At 44.5% G+C, this 19566-nt stretch overlaps 1 protein-coding gene across 2 annotated transcripts in view; it reads left to right on the forward strand.

The window, feature by feature from the left end:
- KCNQ3 (potassium voltage-gated channel subfamily Q member 3) overlaps positions 1–3176 on the forward strand; it is a 306180-nt gene extending 303004 nt beyond the window's left edge. The window contains exons 14-16 of one of the 2 annotated variants that reach the window (XM_057532295.1): positions 415–499; positions 1932–2031; positions 2119–2371. In XM_057532295.1, coding sequence (XP_057388278.1) covers positions 415–499; positions 1932–2031; positions 2119–2237 — 304 coding nt within the window. In that variant the 3' untranslated portion in view covers positions 2238–2371. Of the gene's footprint in view, positions 1–414; positions 500–1931; positions 2032–2118 lie in introns of both variants that reach the window. The other variant, XM_007188927.3, reaches the window with a different exon arrangement.
- The last annotated feature ends 16390 nt before the right edge of the window (positions 3177–19566 follow it).

The following is a 19566-nucleotide window of genomic DNA, read 5'->3' on the forward strand; positions in this document are numbered from 1 at the left end:
TCAAAGATGAGACAAACCCTCCCCCACTCCATCCTCAACCAGTCGTCTGAGACAGAAAGGCCAAGGAGCATAATTTAAAGGAATCAAACACTCTGGGCACAGTTATTAACCTTGACACAAAGCTTCCTAAGAGCAGCTTAATATTCAGCTTCAGGACTTCCCTGGCGGTCCACTGGTTAAACTTCACACTTTCCTGCAGTAAACACGGTAAGCATGAGATGTCCCTGTTGAAGACAGGAAAATGCTGGCCTTTCCTGATGCCCATTTGCCTCCAGAGTTGCGTGGCCTCTTCCAGGCTATGTCAGCCTGAACACGAGAAGGATAGTTCCAGGGGCCACAGCCCACCTAGCTGAAATGACCTTGCAAGGCAAAAATAGATATCACAATCTTACAGCATTATGGGCTCTTTCCTAGGAATGAACCATATGTGGCCAGGCCATCCACATCTGAAACTGAAGACCAAAGCATGATGGGGAAGTTTGTGAAAGTCGAAAGGCAGGTAGGTCCTTCCTTTCTCTCACCAAAAAACAAGTATGTGAAATTTATTTTCAAATGTCATTTTTTTCATAGGGAGATATAACATACTTGAGAATCTACCATTCATAAAAGGATCTGGAAATGAAATCGCCGATTTAACACTTTACTGGTTGGGTGATCACATTCAAGTGAATAAATTGTTCTGAGTCTTAGTTCCTCGTATGTAAAATGGGGATTTTAATACCTCATAAGGTTGCCATGAGGATTAAATCAATTGATACCTGTAAATTATCTACAATAGTAGCTGGCACACAGTAAACACTCAACAGATGGTAGCTACTGTTATCATGAACTTCATGGTGTTTAAGGAATGTTGGTGACCTTCTCCACATTTATTCGTAATCCTCCTTCCCTGAAAGTTTGGGTCAGTGTGTGGCCTGTGTGAAGGGGCCTGGAGTAGGGCAGGCTATGGGTGGGGTTCATTCAGGACAGAAAGAAACCCATTCAGTCACAGCACCCTAGGTAGCCCACCTCTCATTTCTGCAGTAAAGCAGCTTATATTTCAGGATCGTTTGCCCAACTTTACACTAGATAAATAGCACTGTCAATTTCCTTTAGGATTCCTATCAATCCTTTTATTTTATTCAGAACCTAAAATTGGATCTGTGCAGAAGAAGCAAGAGAAAATTTGAATGATTATTCTTTTTTGGTATATCAAGAATATCCTTTTCCATTTTAAATTTTTAATTTGTCATCTCAGCTCTTCCATTTACCTGCTCTGTGATGTTTGATGAGTTACTTCATCTCTCTGTGCCTCTATTTCCTCACCTGGGAAATAGAGAGAATAATAGTATCCACCTCATAGGGCTGTTATGAAAATTAAATAAGTTAATATCTTTAAAGTGCATACTAACTGCTAGAGAAGTATTAGTTATTGTTAAGGCTTGGGTACCAACTCAGCCATTACCTAGTTCTACGCTTTGTGTCTTCATCTGTAAGAGAGGATGGTAGACCTGCCTGCAGTGCTTCCTGGTGAGTTATGAACTGTCAGGGAAAGAACATCCCGTGCACACATGAATGCACACTTGTGTCTGTGCACTCAAAGATTTTGATACGTTTTCAATTTTGTAGGTAAGAACAGATAGACGCAGCTTATCGCAGTGTATCTTCCACTGGCCTCCAAGACCCCTAGGCAGGGTCTCCAGTTCTGAGAAGCTCAATTCTTGCTAACCACTGCCCTTGTATCTTTGGGGCTTACATCACCAGGTAGGGGAAATGTGCACAAACAGTCTAGATGCTTCTGTAAGGGGAGGTTTGCAAATCAAGAACTCCCGCTCCTAGACCCAAACAGCAGCAGCAAGGCCACCTCCTCCTCGGGTAAAACTTGTCCTCCACCCATCTCTCTGCTTCCGGCTTTCTGGAAAGTCCTTGCCCTGTTGTTGTTTTTTTTTTAGATTAGCACGAATCCATGCGCAAGGCTCAAAATCAAGAGGCACGAAATAATTAGCTGTTATGATGATTACGACTTGCAAGAACCCTCTTCCTTTCTGAAAAGTAAATGCTATAGTTTTTCCTCCCGACCAATAAAACTACCCGCAGGTCCAGAGAAAGCAGTGATTCACGGTTCCTCGTATTTTCCAGGTTCACGACATGGGGAAGAAACTGGATTTCCTGGTGGATATGCATCTGCAGCACGTGCAGCGGCTGCAGGTGCACGTCACCGACTTCTGCCCGACCAAGGGGACCTCCTCGCCAGCTGAGGTGGAGAAGGAAGAGGACCACAGGGATTCGGATTTGAAAACCATCATCTGTAACTACTCCGAGACCGGCGCCCCCAACGCCCCCTACAGCTTCCACCAGGTGCCCATTGACAAAGCCGGCCCCTATGGGTTTTTTGCCCACGACCCCGTGAACCTGTCCCGAGGGGCGCCCAGTTCTGGCAAGGTTCACGCCACCCTTTCCTCCTCGGCGACCACCTATGCGGAAAGGCCCACCGTCCTGCCTATCTTGACTCTTCTCGACTCCCGAGGGAGCTACCACTCCCAGGCTGAACTGCACAGTCCCTGCTCGGACCGGCTCTCCCCCCAGCAGAGACGAAGCATCACCCGGGACAGTGACACGCCCCTGTCCCTGATGTCCGTCAACCACGAGGAGCTGGAACGCTCTCCAAGTGGCTTCAGCATCTCCCAAGACAGAGACGATTATGTGTTTGGCCCGAGCGGGGGGTCAAGCTGGATGAGGGAGAAACGGTACCTCGCCGAGGGTGAGACAGACACGGACACGGACCCCTTCACACCCAGCGGCTCCATGCCTTTGTCGTCCACGGGCGACGGCATTTCTGATTCGATATGGACCCCTTCCAACAAGCCCACTTAAAAGGGGTCGTGGGCTGGCTCCTCCCTGTAATGTAGACAGACTTTGTATAGCTCACTTGCTCTCACACCCGCCATGTACCTGTGAGATCCCCAGCGGCTGCATCAAACGCATGCATGTGCGTGGTAGCCCCACCTGGGCTGGGGCTTCTCGTGGCCTTTTTCTTCTCCAGGTCACCACAGTGAAGCCGCTTCCTTTCAAGCATGGTTTGCATGACTTTACACTATATAAATGGTACCGCTAACCTCTTTAGGATACACATTTATCCGCTGTTCTTACTTTGAATCATGACTGGACCAGTCCAGGGAGAAATGACTGGTGAGCCATGCCATGTGTCTGTGTGGTTGACTGGCTGGGTCTTGGCTGGGTGAGCAGAGAAAGTCGTCTACCTTGTTTCTAGCATCACTGCCCCTTTGTGTAAAAGAGTCCAACAATTAACCGTTTTCTAAAGCAAGCAAATAATTCTCTCAACAAAAATACATTGCGTACCAGTGAGGTTGCCTCCTGAGCTAAAAACGTGAGGGCAGGAACGAGATAGTCATCACATCTTCAAAACCAAGAATTTAAAACATTATTTTATTAAGGAAAGGCTGGAAAACCCTTCCAAAAGCTCTCAAGGGGACCTCACTTAGTCTGTCATTGTCAACTATCATGCCCCGGTTTCCTCATCTATGAAGGGTGGTAGCAGGTGTAACGTGTCGGATGAGTTGTGACTAGGCAGGGAGAAAACACACACACATGCACATTAAGATAGTTCCCAAATTATGTAGCCAAAGATAACAAGATTTATCAGCAGCGGGGTGCCCCTCAGGGCAGGAGTTCAGTGCCTTCAAAATGAGGTTCCAATTCACATTCTTCCCCGTGATACTTGTATAAAATACCCATCTCAAATAGGAGCTAGAGTCAAGAGGGCACACAGAAATTATCCAGTCCACGTCCTTCCTTGTAAAAATGAGAAAGCTTAGGCCCAGGTAAAGACATATGCCCAGGGCCACTCCATTGTTCCCCGGAGAACTGGGACTCAAAACCCGGTCAGCTGACTCACTCCAGGGCCCGGTCCCTCCTGCCACACCACTCTACAGTTTACACAACAGGACCGAGATGCCTGTACTCTGTTGTGTGGAAAGCACTCGTGACACTGTTTATCCAGCGGGAGGAGGATGTCTGCTTTTATTGCAAAACATGTTTGTCGGATGCTTTGCATTTTGGATCCAGAAAAAAGTAATAATACAAGTGAGCTACAACATTCATTAATATGCAAATAGACAAAATTTCCAGAACCATCCATTTTTCCTCCTCTAGATTTTTTTAAACCACACATAGCTGTAAGACTAGCTGAGCTCACCGTCCTACTATATAAGCATTAATATGAAGCAGAAGCCATCCTGCTAGGAGACGTTGCTACTCTCTGAAACACACTGATGGAAAAGGTTTCCGTTAGGCTTGAGGTAATTAGCTAAATGAATACACTGCAGTGTTATTGTCTCACTCTTTTCATACGTCTAAGCACAGGTTGTGGATGGTTGCCTTGATGACAATCAGGATGTTTGAAACGGCCTAAGCGAGTGTCTACATCCCACCGATGTTCTCCCTCGCGGTCTTGTCAAGAGCCATAATGGCTGTGGCAGACATGATGGTTGATGTTTTCATCGTTACCTAATGCAGGGATCTTGCACTATATTGGAGAGAGGAGCTCCTTCCTCAGAGATTGGTTTATTTCAACCTATGTGTCAACAGGTACCATGTAAAAGGCTCAGAGTACAGTAATAATGAAGGGTCAGCCCCTGACTTTAGGAACTTACAACCAAAGCCTGAAGTCCTTGGCTTTGTGAGTGGTAAAAAAGGAGTTTTACTTGGAGAGTCCCACGAATGGATGGGTGTTGACTTTGAAGTCCGAGGTAGGAAATACACAAGAGTGCGCACATACATCAGACGTGAAACCCCCTCCCCCATGGTTTGCCATTTGACTTTCTGGCTATCTGAAGGGCAAAGGGCGTGTGATCCTCCTGACTCCCTTCAGTATGGCTGCAAGTGCCACTGGAGTTGATGACCTAAGAAACCTTATGCCCCTTCCTTAGAGTTCGGTTCTTGATTCTGACCTTCCTGGAATCTTTTGTCAAAAACGATTGAGCCATCTAACATACCAATTATTTTTCTAACTTATTAATATTCTTGCAGAACCTACTGGCCTCAGTATCTTACAAATAGAGGCATTTTCCAAGAACTCAATGGAGTTCCCAGCTGGAAGAGTGAGACTTTCTCATCCTCAGGTTAAAAATAGTTACCGTGGCTCCAAAGTTAGAGGATTACCTTAGGTTCTTTTAGTAACTGATGAAGAATTGGAGTTTGTATTATTTTCCAAACCTTTAGAGGACAGTCTAGCTTCCCTGCTGGATCATAAGGCCAGGACGGCAGGGATTGGGTTTGTGTCGATTACGTACCGCCAATGCAGTATGTTGTCTTTATCAGTGTAGACAAAGGCAAACTACATCTTCATGAATGAATAAATGATAAGAATCGTAAGAGCTGTTCTTTCCCATCTAAGAAAACAAAAAAGAAAGAAAAATCATCTAGAATATTCTGCTTTGATATTCCTTTAAAAAAAAACACATTCCAGAAATGCAAACCAAACCTACTCAAGTTGCCTGCCCACAGACGACATCATCAACATGGCTGGCATTGATGAAGTAGAAATTCAGAGTCTGGGATTGAACATAAGTTATTAGGAGAAACAGTGTGTGCTTCCACAAACATCTTTTTGTCAAACAAACAAAAAAAACAACATGATGAAATAATCCAGCAGAATTGGTAAATAACACAGCCCAAGATTATTCTACTTCAGATAAACCAGTGGTTCTGAAGCTTGCCCAGGAAATTGCAATAGTTTCAGCAGAACTCCATGAAATAATGACAAATGAAGGATGATATTCTCAAGGGAAACTATGATATATGTATTCAGTCTCTGTGTCACAACATGATATATGCAAAATTGAAGAGGTCGTCTTTTAGCAGGATCAACATTAATGAGATAAATACACTTTCCAAATGTTAGGTGAAGGGTGATCCTACTGGGCTGAGAAGAAAATACTTGAGATCAATTTTGAGTTTTGACTATCAGAGACTAGCACACAAGCAAATACTGAAAGCTTTTTTGTTCTTTTTATTGTGAGAGAAAAAAAAATCAAATTGAGAAAGTACTATTCACTAACTGTGATTGTTCTGGACACTGAGAGATTAGACTTATTAGACATGGCGTTGATATTATAAAGCTCTAGTTGTCATGAAAACATAGCCAGAAAACCCCAAGGTATATACTGTACATCAAATGAGCTCATTAATCAACAGTATGCATTTAATGCCTATTTTGTGCACGACAGTTCCTAGACACTAAGTTGAAAGAATAATTACTTATAGAAAATGTTAACATAACAGGAGCTACTCATAACTGGCCAAGATCATTGTCATAATTCCATGCCACTCTAATGAGCGTGATAAAAATGTTCCTTTGTTTATTCATTTACAAGATTTATTAAGCACCACTGTCTTCTAGGCACTGCACAATGCACCAGAAATTTGGAGATAAGAAAAATACAGACTGCTATCAAAAAGCTAGGAATCTGGTGGCCTTGAATTATTAAAGGTCCCTTTAAATTATGTCTACCAGAAGTGGAAAGAACCTGATTTCATCCCTGCAGACAACTATACAGACAGGAATGCTTCCTAGGTTGGAATCAGTGAGAGACTGAACATGGAAGAAAGTGAAAGCAAAAATTCTGCATCAAAATCGTAATGACCCCATCAGCTCAGGGACGGCTGATTGGATTGTATGGGGACTTTGAGTTTGGGTTCAATGCTTTAGACATTATAGCTCCAGACAAGCTGTGGAAGAAGGAGTTTCTGGAGTATCTGAGAAGGTTCTTGGAGAAATCAGCTTTCTCTTCCTCTCCAAATCCCTACCATGATTGAGACCAGGCAAGGAGCTGAGCTACTTCCATTTCATTGTGTTGACCAAGAGAAGCTTATAGTAAAGACCAATATACAGTATCTATTTAGAGAAAAGTGTCACTCTGCTTCTGGAAACCTGCACATCAGATTCTCCTGGGACAAGAGAATAAATGTGTCCAGTGTCCTAAGAAGCCAACTTCACTTTGGAAAGTGCACCCCAGCTTCCTCCAGAAGATGCCCCATAGCTACTCTTCGTTTTCCTTGAATACATATCCAGGGCACCTAGCACCCCAAGGATTATCTTTGCTTTCTGAACCCTGGGCATCCTGAGGAATCTTCCCATGTCCTCACTTGTCTTTGAAGGCTTGCTTGTTTCAGGATGAACTTTTAAACAGACTGTAAGTCCTTTCTTTGTATTCAAATCAACCCAAAGTTCTGTGTTACCGATATTACACTATTTAAAACTGAGCCAACAGTCCCCTAAATCAGGTAGCAAGTATCACGATGCCCAGGTCAGAACATGTTAGGAACCAGCCTATCTGCATAGCTTTAGTGCTTTAGGAAACCAGTAATGAAAAATACCAAAGAGCTGGGAAGGATATAGAGATGCCCTGGATGAAAATTTGAGTTATATTCAAACGTCTTTGGCTTTTCTGACGTGTTTTGATTTTCAAAGACACAGTCCATATAGATAAAGCCCCTACAATGACTGCCATATCCAGGGTACTGTTATTCATGTCCTTTTTTTACAGTATGTATGGACTCCATTGCCAGAGTCTTGGTATTACTCATGAACTCTAAGTTTACACTAGAAAGTCTTTTTCAGAAAAAGAGTGGTGAAGATACAATCCCAATTTTTACACGACAAAATCAGGCACTTTCACAATTGCTATTTAAATAAGGACATCTCTAGAAATAGAAATGCTTACTTTTTCCATCAAAATAAGGAAGAGCAGGAATGTCAGAATGAGGAGAGCAAGACTGTTGGATCCCAGTGGTTGGGCTGCGGCAGTTCCATGGGACACACTGTACCAGATACTGCACCGTTGTCTCGAAGGATGATTTGTAGGAGGTAAAGCCAAATAGACGGAATAATTAAATATAAAGAAATGAGTGTTTTCAACGAGGAAATTCAACCGTGCCATGATGTCTGTCAGACAGATGCTAGCAATGAGTGGAGAACTTCCAAGAAAGAGTTTAAGTTTGCTGAAAGCCTCCTCAGGGGGATTTGTTCCCAGCTTTGAACAGCCTCAACTCTGGCATTCCTGCAGGAAAACTGTGACTAGTGTTTTGCTTTATTATCATCATAGACACACATAGATTCTTAGATGCTCAGAGCAAGAAGAGACCTTAATCACCCAGACCACCTCTCTTTTTATATCAGGAAGCAGAGGCTCAGAGCAAAGGGAGTCACACTTAGCCAATCAGTGATAAAATGAGTGATTGTGTAGCAGAATCTAGAACTCAGGTCTCCTAACTCCTGGACCAGATGTTGGAGACCAAAAACTAAAAGTAAAATACCCAGTGAGAATAAAGTATTTCTGTTGAGCCCAGGAGATGAGAGAGAACTTCCTGGTCCACTGGAGAAACTGCTAAAACAGACACATGTGTCGGGACATCTTCCCATCTCTGGAATATGATTGATGATCCCATGCCTTGAAAGATGACATCGCTCTTTCTTCCAAAATCCTGCTGTGTTCCAAAGCTGTAGACATACCACTGCTGCTGTGTGCGGTTGAGAAAAGGAATGAAGAAGAGCACTCCTCCCCTCCGCTCCCCTGGCCTCTCCCCCAAGCTTAGACTGGTTCAGCTCTTTGGTCCATCACTTGGACTCATTCAGCTCCAGAGTGATGCCTCAGGTTATATCCTTACCTATAAGCCAATTTACCAGGATTTCTCCTTGAAAAAAATGTATGGGCTTGATTTTAGGAAATGGGATGTGATTTCTTTGGGGAAGTATATGACCCCAAGTCAGCAGGTCTACTGAAGTTGTCCCTTTGCCCTGGGATCTCTGGGCCTCACCTGGGCACAGCCTGGCTCCTCCTGCTTTGTCCCAGAGAACGTCTGTCTGGGTCACATCACAGCCAGGTATTCTAGTCTTCACCAAAAGCTACAAAGAAGCAAACAGGATTCAACTGAAGATATCTTATGTTCCTGTAACTAGAAAATTATTTTAGGAAGTCAACAGGCCTCCATTGGCTCAAATGAGGATTTCCATAGTTGGTTTCCACTTATATTGTGCTTGGGATACATTTTCCAGAATTTGGCAGGGCTCCCCTTGTTAAAGCCAGTAGCAGGATGTTCAGTTCTCCTGAGTCAGGAGCTCCTAAGAGATAGAAAGAAAGGTGGTCAAGTTCTTGGATGGCAATAGGTGATGCAGTGACTTTAATGACTGTCATTCTGTCAGCCTTCACATAGCACCGTTCTAAGGTTAAAATAAGTTTCAGAGGGAAATAAGTCAAAAATGGGGTCTATGTAAGAATAACGTGAGTGTGACTTATAATTAAGCGGTCAAAAGCCTTGCCCAGGGGTTAGGAATATATTTGTAATTCCTCTTAGACTTGTCAAATGGACTCTACAATTTGTTGCCTAAGAGTAACGCAAAATGAGCATGTTTTCCTTCAGTGTTCTATTCTCTTCCTCTGTCCACAAGACTGAGGTCAGGGAAGGGGAGGAGAACCCACCCTAAGCTCTCTTTATGAGCAGCATGTGACGTCATAGTTCTCTCTCTCGACTTCATGCAATCCTCATCACAACCCCACTGAGAAGGTATTACTGTTTCCATCTTATAGAAAGCTGAAGCTGAGAGGGAGAAGGCGTTAACCAAAACCCATGTACCTCCAAAGCCCCTTCTTCCTCCTCACCCCAAGTCTCCCAGGTCAATAGAAATGCTCCCAAATCATGCCCTGTGGGCTTCCACAAAGCCGTGCCCTCCCACACCCCATCACCTTTAAGTAAAATGGTCACAGTCCTGTCGGTTCCCTGGAGAGAAGAGTGATTCTTGCATTGACTGTTCCCCTTGCTATTCGGCGGGTCCTGCCTGCTCCTTTGCGTGGTTTCACGATCCAGCTGTCAGTGGCAGAGAATAATGCCACCTGAATTGTCCATCTGCTTCATGTTGGAATCCGTCAGCTCTGGGAGTTTGGGGTGGCTACAGATTATCCCACAAGTGCCCCTTGTTCTTTGCCCCCAAGGATTTCCTTTCATTGTTTTAACCAAACAAGTTCAAATGTCCCTCCTGACTAGTCTTTTGTCTCTAGACTGTACCTTTATTTCAGAGCTTAGAGATCCTGCAGAAACAGGTGAGTCTTCAAAAACATCCTCTGGAAGGCCAAAGGCTCAGAACAGTTGTGTTTCTCTTTCTCGATATGAAAAGACCGAGGTTCCCAGTGGAAGCCAACCTGATCTGATAATTGGGCCCTTCTTTTCCCTCCGAATCCTTTTCCAAGGGAGGGGAGCGCAGCTCCACCCTCCGAAGTTCCTGTGAGGGTTCAGAGAGTCCAGATGGGAGGCCAAGTTCGAAGACTGGCAGCCACCTTGTTGTCAAGTGTCAGAGGCTTTGCTGTTGGAGATGTGAGGTGGGCCCTGCCCCATCCTGAAAATCACCTTAGAAAGATGCACCAACTTCATCAGATTCGTCAATCATTCCCTGTTTTAAGGAGGAAAAGGCTTTCCACATTGCTTCCAATGGGGTATGGCTATTCTTCTCTTTCTTTTTTCTCTTTGTGATGTAGCAGCGATGGAAAACACCAATCTGAACAGCAAACTGAGGTTTCCAGTGACATGAATCTGTTGTATCTGATTTGGGATTGTATTTTCTTTAACCCCCTTTTACGGCATAGAATTCTGGTGCCTTGCTCCCTGAATTTGTCTCCATGCTACAGTAGGCTTTCTTCACATTCTGGCTTACATGGGAACACAACTCTTCCACAAGTGGCCTTTAGTGCTCTTTATAATATGATTTCCTGTAATTTTTAAACTGTATGTGTAATTTATATTCTGGCTCTGTCCGATATTTGAACAACTTTAATAAGTTGATTTCCATATATATTATGCAAACAATTCTTACCTGATTTTTTATGTTCTATCTTAAAACAAATAAATACCGCACCACTTATTAATAAATAGACATTTCAATGATTGTGTGGCAAAATGTTCTTGGCTTCATTAACAACACAGAGTGACAAGGAAAGACAGTTCATTATCAGTTTCGGGCAGGAGGAATAGGAGGGGATTTGAGTATGTTTGTAGGAAGTGGTTGAGAGGCAGAGAATAAAGACACAAGAAAGAAAACATAATTCAATGTTTTCATAGCTACAAAGTGCATGATGTGGATTGCACACCTCCTTAGAAACAACCACTATAAAGGTTGTAGATGTACAGAGTTCAGTAAAACATTACCTAATCGTTACAGTTTTAAGACGTTATTACTCCATTTTTATAGGTGAGAAAATTCAGACCCAGAAACATAAGAGACCTGCCCAAGGACAGACATTAATAAGTGAACAGTCACAAGTAGGGCCCAGGACCATCTACCCCCCAAGACTCATGTTACTTCCTTTGGAGAAGCTTCCCCTCCTAGACCATGTTGGGGGGAAGACCACGTGGGTGACTCAGAGAGAATGTAAGTCAACGGAGAGGAAATTAGTAAAGCTCATATCAGATGGCCTCTCTCTGTTGTCAGTACAGCAGGAAGGGACGTTTTCTCATGAGAAAGAGGGAGTTGGAGCAGGGAACCTTGGGAGAGTTACTTAACCTTTTTCTGTCTTGGTTTATCATCTGTAAAGTGGGGAGAAAAATGTGTGCCTTGAAGGGTCATTATCCTAGCCAAGGATCTGGCACTCAGCGAATGTTCAGTGAATGACAGCTTTTGACTCTATCCTGTGCCCACATGCCTGGCGGCCTTAATTTGGGTTTCCGCAGGAATAGAGACAGAATGTTGGATGCAGGTAGTATATTTGGAAAGTGATCCCAGAAAACACAGCTGAGAAAGAGTGGAGAGACAGGAACAGGGAGGGAGAAAAGCCAGTAAAGAATGAGCTAATCGTTGTGGGTAACGGGGCTCAATTCCACCAGGAACCCCCCGAGAACCCATGTGAAATACACCAGAGAATCATTCCACCTTGGGACGGGCATCTGGGGCACTCATCCACGGAGCCCTGTTCTTCCCGGGTTGAGAGTTGCCCCTGGGATATAAATTCCCTCCTCTGTCAGTTTTCCTGTGCTACAGCTGAGCAAGCTCCCAGGTGCAAAAGCTCTGAGGCAGAGAAGCAGAGAGACGTGGCCAGAGGAGCTGTCTGCCTGCTGTGACCTGTGTACTGTGACCACAGGTGAGCTCGCAGCTGGGCAGAGGGAAAACAGCATGGAGAAAAATCAGCATGTGGTACATAAGCCCACTTGAAAACCCTGCATACACACAGGGAAGCAAAAACCCAGCCAGGTTGCCACAAATCACTCTGTAAGTCAAAGGACAAAGTTGGCCAACACTGGGCAAGCTGGTCGTGGTGCCCATGAACTTGTTCATTATTAAAACAGTGCCTGTAACCACTAGGAAGCAGTGTAGAAGGTCTGCTAGAAGATCAGGCCCACATTTGTCATTGTGAAGGCCTGTGGCTGACAGGTGAGAAGAGCATCCACTCAGCAAACATATGTCCCTCCCCCAATAAAACATACCCACCTCCGGTCTCAGATGACTGCCTGCCAGACAGAAAAAGAGCCTAAAAATTATATCCCTGAGAAAAGCCCTTTCCATCTGCACAAATGGAGCAAAAGCCCATTCATAACCTCGCATCCCAGATCCTCCTGGGAGCCAGTTATTGTTCCTAACAATGTCGGCTTCCAACAATGAGCTCGGGCATCCAGTTGACCTGAGACCCTGTGGCTTCCCCACACTGAAGACGTGTAAGGTGTCTCCCCTGAGAAAAGTCCAATTGTCCTTGTGTCCTGCCTCCACATTAAATATGAAAACATTCCCAGCAATTTATCTTCTGGTTCTGGGCAGGTCAGCCCCAGGCCAGTGGAGGGCAGGTGGAGTTAGCAGAGAGAAGCAGAAATGAAATTAGAGAAGTAACAGAGGTCCGGTCATGAACAGCCCCCTGGGTCATGATAAGGACATTTGCTTTTACTCTGAGTCAGACAGGAAGTCATGCAGGGCTTTGAGTAGAGAGGTGAGAAGATCTGATGGGTGCTAACAAGGGGTTCTCTAGCTGCTGGATTGAGAATACACTGAAGGAGGCAAAGGTAGAGGCAAGGCGATTAATCAGGAACACTAGTGCATTAGCAATAATCCAGGTGAGAGCCAAGAGTGGCTTGGACCAGGGTGATGGAGGTGGTGAGGAATCTTAATATTTAGAATCTAGATACCTTTTAAGAGTAGAAATGACAGCTATAGGTATACATATACCCCCTCCCTCTTGGATCTCCCACCACTGCTGCCCCTTCCCACACATATAAGTCACCACAGAGCACCGAGCTGAGCTCCCTGAGCTATACAGCAGGTTCCCACTAGCTATCTGTTTTACACATGGTACTGATTCACTTCATTGTACAGCAGAAACTAACACGACACTGTAAAGCAACTATATCCCAATAAAAATAATTTAAAAAAAGAACCCAGCCACAGACAATTAAAAAAAAAAAAAAGAGTAGAAATGACAGGATTTTCTGATAGATTGAATGTGAGATGTGGAAGAAGGAGAAGAATCCAGGAAGATTATGCAGTATTTTATTTGAGTACCTGGAAGAATGAAGGTATCATTAATTGAGATGGGAGTAGATTAGGGAAGGGGCAAGTTTTTGCAAAAGGATGTGAATTTGGCTTTTTTTTTTTTTTTTTAAAGGTTTTATTTATTTATTTATTTATTTATTTATTTATGGCTGTGTTGGGTCTTCGTTTCTGTGCGAGGGCTTTCTCTAGCTGTGGCAAGCGGGGCCACTCTTCATCGCGGTGCGCGGGCCTCTCATTATCGCGGCCTCTCTTGTTGCGGAGAACAGGCTCCAGACGCGCAGGCTCAGTAATTGTGGCTCACGGGCCTAGTTGCTCCGTGGCATGTGGGATCTTCCCAGACCAGGGCTCGAACCTGTGTCCCCTGCATTGGCAGGCAGATTCTCAACCACTGCGCCACCAGGGAAGCCCGAATTTGGCTTTTTAAATGTTAAATCTGAGATGCATATGAAGCATCTAGTGGAAATGTTCTGTAGATAGTTGAGTGTGGAGTTAAGATTATTTAGGGCTGAAGGTACCTATCTATCTATCTGTCTGTCTGTCTATCTATCTATGGATTTGGCAAGTTATAGATAACCTTTAAAACCATGAGACAAGATGTGATCTCCAAGTGAACAAGTATAGAGAAAAAAGAGGAGACACCTAAGGACTATACCCAGCAACCTCAAGAGGTCAAGGAGACGAGGAGGAACCAGCAAAAGAGGCTGAGCAGAAGCAGTTGATGAAACAGAAGACAATCAGAAGAGTATGGCATTGGGGATGCCAAGTGCAGACCTCATCTCATGGAGCGAGTGACCTATTGCAGGCACGGAGTGCTACTGAGAGGTCGAGTGAGCGGAGCAGTTAGCCACATGGGAGTCATGGAGACCTTGACAGAGGCGGTTTGGGTGGGGTGCTGCTGTGATGCCTGATTGGCGTGGCCTTGAGAGAGAGGAGAGGAGAGGAATTGGGGGCATTGGGTAGGGAAACTCATAGTGACCATGTTAAGCATACAGTTCCATGGTATTGAATAAATTCATAACAGTGTGCAACTATCCCTAACTTCCATCTCCATAACTCTTTCCTTCTTGTAAAATTGAAACTCTGCACCACCCATTCAAGAGTAACTCCCCATTCTCCCTTCCCCCCCTTCCCTGGCAACTACCATTCTACTTTCTGTCTCTATGACTTTGACTATTAGGTACCTCGTACAATTGGAAGACTGCAGCATTTGTCTTTTTGTACCTGCATTTTTAAGTACAAGGAAAATGAGCCTCAGAGAGGTCAAGCAGTTTGCCCAAGGCCACACAGCTAGCCAGTCACTGAAGCAGAACCAGGGCTGTGGCTTTTGTTCCTGCTGCTTCATCCAGAAATGTGACTGTTAGCACAATAGGTATATTTCACAAGAGTCAACCAAAAGTTCAGAAATGCAATCTTTCTAGGCAGACAATGGGTAACAATTCTCAAATGTCTACCTTGAACCAGGTGCTGTAAGCCCTTTCCTTATGACCATTCTATCCTTCTGACAGCCTTCTGCGGTGGCTACTCTTGCAATCTTCATTTCATAGATGAGAAAAGTAACGTTGAGATAACTGATCTCCCTAAACTGAAATGTACAGGTCAGGAGGGCAGGGATCCAGACTGGCTTATTTGGAGCTGAGTCCCCAGCACCTGAAAAGGTCTGGCACACAAATGGCTCTCCTCTACCATTCCCGGAGACAGTGTTTGGCCCCTGCCTCCTCTTCCGACAATATCCTCACTGTCCGCACCTCCTGCGTGGGTCCCAGCTGGCCTGAACCATTGTAGGTGCTGGGGATGCAGGATGCTTGAGGTACAAGGGTACCTGCCCTGAAGCTACACACATACACACAACCTACTGAGGGAGACAGACAAGCAAAGAGATCATCCCAACACAGCACAATAAGACAAATACAAAAATATTACCCTTAATGGGATGGGAGGGTATCAGAGAAGGCTTCCTGGTGACGGGGAAGTCTGAGATGAGAATAAAAAGGATGAGTTAAAGTTTGGGGTGTGGGTAGCTGAAGGGAGCATATCACAGCCAAAGAGATCTTCACATGTGGATAATGAAATTAAAATTTATATCATTTTTACACATCATGAAATACTCTTCTTCTTTTGCTTTTTTACAACTGTTTAAAACTGTAGAACCATTTTTGGCTTTATAAGAACAGGCAATGGGGCCAGGCTTGCCCACCCTGCTAAAATTCACGAGCAACCCCTAGCCAGTTCTTCAGAAGACTTCTACTGGCTCACAGGACAGGTGATGCTTGGCTCACAGACCTTTACAGCAGGAAGGGGAAATCATCACCTTGTGATCCTGTTCTGCTCCTTCAATACACGTAATTACTGTCAGAAGAGGTTTCCCATCCCACGCTGAATCAGTGCTTTGTCATTCTGTTCACGGATGCTATTCAGTTCATAGCAAAGGCATTTTTCTCTGTTTCTCTGATCCTGTTTCACCGCTGTGACTTCTTGGTAGGATTATTATTCCATTTTTTTTTTCCAGAGGACTTAAAGCAAAGTTATCAAGCCTTTCCCCACCTCCACCCTCTGTATCTTTCACTAAGAACTCATATAAACCCCACAGCTCTGACTTAGCTGTTAATCTTTCAGGCTGCTTAAATTCTTTGAAGTCATTTATCCTGCTCGGGAGACAGGTAAGTCACATACCGTAGAGATTTGCAAACCCTTCGGTTCCCTCTACTCCCCAAAGCATGAAGCCAGATAAGAAATGCATCTGCTCTAATTCCCAAGCTCTGGGCTCCTGGTTGCCGAATGATAGGAGAGGAGTTTCTATCACCCAGTCCCTTCGCTGCACTTAAGCTAAGACTCACCCCTTGATCACAGTCTGTTTCTTTCCATTTTTCCCCTTAAGCTATCGATTAGCATCTTAATGCAGCCCTCAGCTGGGGGGGATGGCTTGTCCTCACATCTGTGATAAAGGAAACATGATCTTTAATCCAAAGAATTGGAATGAGAAGAAAAGAACGCCCTGAAAAATGGCTGGCAGCAAGGCAACAGCTCAGAAACTATACTTTCTCAGAGGTCAATCCATCACGGATTTTGGCGGCAAACAGACTGGGATTCCACTCCTGGCTCTTCAGCTGCGTTCCCGGGGGCCGGTTGCTTGTCTGGGCCTTGCTTTCCTCCAACTATAAAATAAGGATGACAACCCCTAAGTAGCGTTACTTCCAGGACCAGTGGATATCACATGTAAAATTCCTGGCACCTCAGATAGTCAAGAAATAATAGATTCTTTGCTTCTTTTTCTGAATGAATTTTTTTTTTTTAATTTATTTTTGGCTGTGTTGGGTCTTCGTTTCTGTGCAAGGGCTTTCTCTAGTTGAGGCAAGCGGGGGCCACTCTTCATCGCGGTGCGCGGGCCTCTCACTGTCGTGGCCTCTCTTGTTGCGGACCACAGGCTCCAGACGCGCAGGCTCAGCAATTGTGGCTCACGGGCCCAGCTGCTCCGCGGCATGTGGGATCTTCCCAGACCAGGGCTCGAACCCGTGTCCCCTGCATTGGCAGGCAGATTCTTAATCACTGCGCCACCAGGGAAGGCCCTGAATGAACTATTTTTGAAAAGCCAGAACCTCCCCTTTCAGTGTCTCCCCGGCAGCAGAGCCGACTGCCGGGGTGTGAAGGCTGGGCTGCTCCTCTTCAGCTGAAGGAACTTGGGCCGGTTGTCTGACAGCCTTAGGCCTCTGGGCCCTCGTCACAGAGAGGGAGCTGGTCCTCACTAGGAAGGTTGCTGAGTGCAAGCATTACTGGGCCCTCTCCAGATTCTTGGATGCAATACCATAGACATGAATGTCACTTCCACAAGAACCTTAGGTAAGCAAAGCTCTCTCTTTTATTAAAAGAGAGAGCTTGTGCACAAGGGAGAGGGTGGAAAAAAGTGCCAGCTCCCTGAGAAGGGGCGAGTTGCTTTTATAACAGTAGGGAGGGTTTGTCTCATGATCACTGGTTACTTTCCAGAAATCATCAGACTTCTTTGATCAGCACCAGGTAGCTGCATGATGGCTGTCGGGAATAGGGAGTGCTCTGGTGAAGGAAAAGGAGTGCATGAGAATTTTCTGCAAGAAGACACCAGAACAGATAAGGTTAAAATTGATAGTTCAGCTTCTTGTCTTGTGGCCACTAGGTATACTCCTTAGTGTAACAGAAATAAAGTTAATCTTGTACTCCTGTGAGCCTGGTTTTTGTCTCTGGGGCTCAGGACCCCAGAGCCTTTGTTCTTTAGCTTCCAAGGCCCGTTTGGCCCAAGGTCGTTCCCCGGTCCTTTTTCAAAATGGCTGTACTTTTGTCTTCCTGCCTCATGACTAGCTTTTATGCCAGTGTCACTGGCTGTTTATTCAAAAATAGCCATGGGAAACAACAAGGTCTTACTGTATAGCACAGGGAACTATATTCAAACTCCTGTGATAAACCATAATGGAAAAGAATATGTATATGTATAACTGAATCACTTTGCCATACAGCAGAAATTAACACAATATTGTAAATCAACTATACTTAAAAAAAAAAAGAATTAAAAAATGGCCTTGGGAAATGCAGTGAAATAATGATGACTCCGTTTCAGGGTAAATTTGTGGACGTCTGATCCAGTCTTTGTAAAATATAACTTTGAAGATTGTAATTCCATCCATATGGGGAATATTGTTGCTCTTTCTTACTATTAGAGTAACACCATCTTTTTCAGTACCAACACTTTTATTTATTTGTTAAGAATTTACATAGCCTTTGCTCATATACCATTCGCTGTATTTTATAAACATAACAGCCTTGGGTGAGGAAACTAAGGCAGAGAGAGGTTTAATAACTTGCACAGCAGGAGTGACCAAACCAAGAAGCAAAGCCAGGCAGCTGGGCTCCAGGGTCTGTGCTTGTAACACCAATGCCATGAGCTCAACAAAGATTTTTTGAGTGAATGCAGGTTAAGTATCTTGACCCAGACGGCACTTGTCAAGATGCAAATCAAGTCTGTGGGACCTTAACCCCTGCTCCTCCCTCTGCCCTAGAGTGTCCCACGGTGGCCCAGGCTCTTAAGGGGACTTTGCCTGCCCATGATGACTGGTGTATGTACCAAGCACCTATACGTGCCAGGCACTGGGTTAAGTACTTTAGATTCATTATCTTAAATCCTCACAAAGACCTTATGAGCTAGGTTCTCTTATCCCCATTTTGCTGATGAGGAAAACCAAGCTTCAAAGAGTAGACAGATTTATGAGAGTAAGAGGACTCCAAGAAAGCCCCCCCCACCCCCAGCTTTGTGAGGCCTATCTCTGTCCAGGGTGACGTCCAGAAGAAACACCACTTAAGTATCTACCAATAATTAAAAAGCAATTTAAATGTTTACGAGGATCTTTCCAGAAAATTCCAAAGGTGGTTCTATCCCTAATGGGTAGCAAAACTTCTTAAAATATAATTTTCCATGAAGATGCTTAATTCCTGAGACAATTTTCTCCCCAGTGCACTTTCTCTTGACATTTCTCCTCTTCCCCAAGTCACCTTCCAGATCTATTCCATTCTCTACCACTGGCAAATTTCTACTCTTTTCAAATCAAGTCTGCGCAGCCCGTATTAAATGGGTAATACATTAATACCTACACATCAAGATTGTGTAGTTATGATGAGACAGTGTGCGTCAGGCAGCAGTCTGTGTGGTGTCTGGCACACAGAAAGCACTCAATAAATTTTCACCATCCTTCCTATTAGTCTCAGCTTTGCGGCTTTTAACTGTCATACTGATTCTGTGCAGCAAATGCCCAGGGGAAAGGCTGGCACACGGTGCTGCAGTGAAGGAAAGAGAGTGTGAACACTGAGATGTACATGTGTATTAATATTATTTTCTTATTTATAAGCAGCAGCGATGCTGTATTTGAAGGGTATTTTCCATCTAAACAGTGGGAAAACCCATGGAAGAGACACTGATTCTCCCTGCATATGCATGCACCCCTCCCATATTCCCAGACTTCCTGCAGTTATTCAGGACCACATGAGTAATTCTGGTGGAGGCTGTAAATGAATGTAAGCGCGTCACT

The sequence above is a fragment of the Balaenoptera acutorostrata genome, chromosome 17 (genome assembly GCF_949987535.1).
Source record: "Balaenoptera acutorostrata chromosome 17, mBalAcu1.1, whole genome shotgun sequence".
Classification (NCBI taxonomy): Eukaryota; Metazoa; Chordata; class Mammalia; order Artiodactyla; family Balaenopteridae; genus Balaenoptera; species Balaenoptera acutorostrata.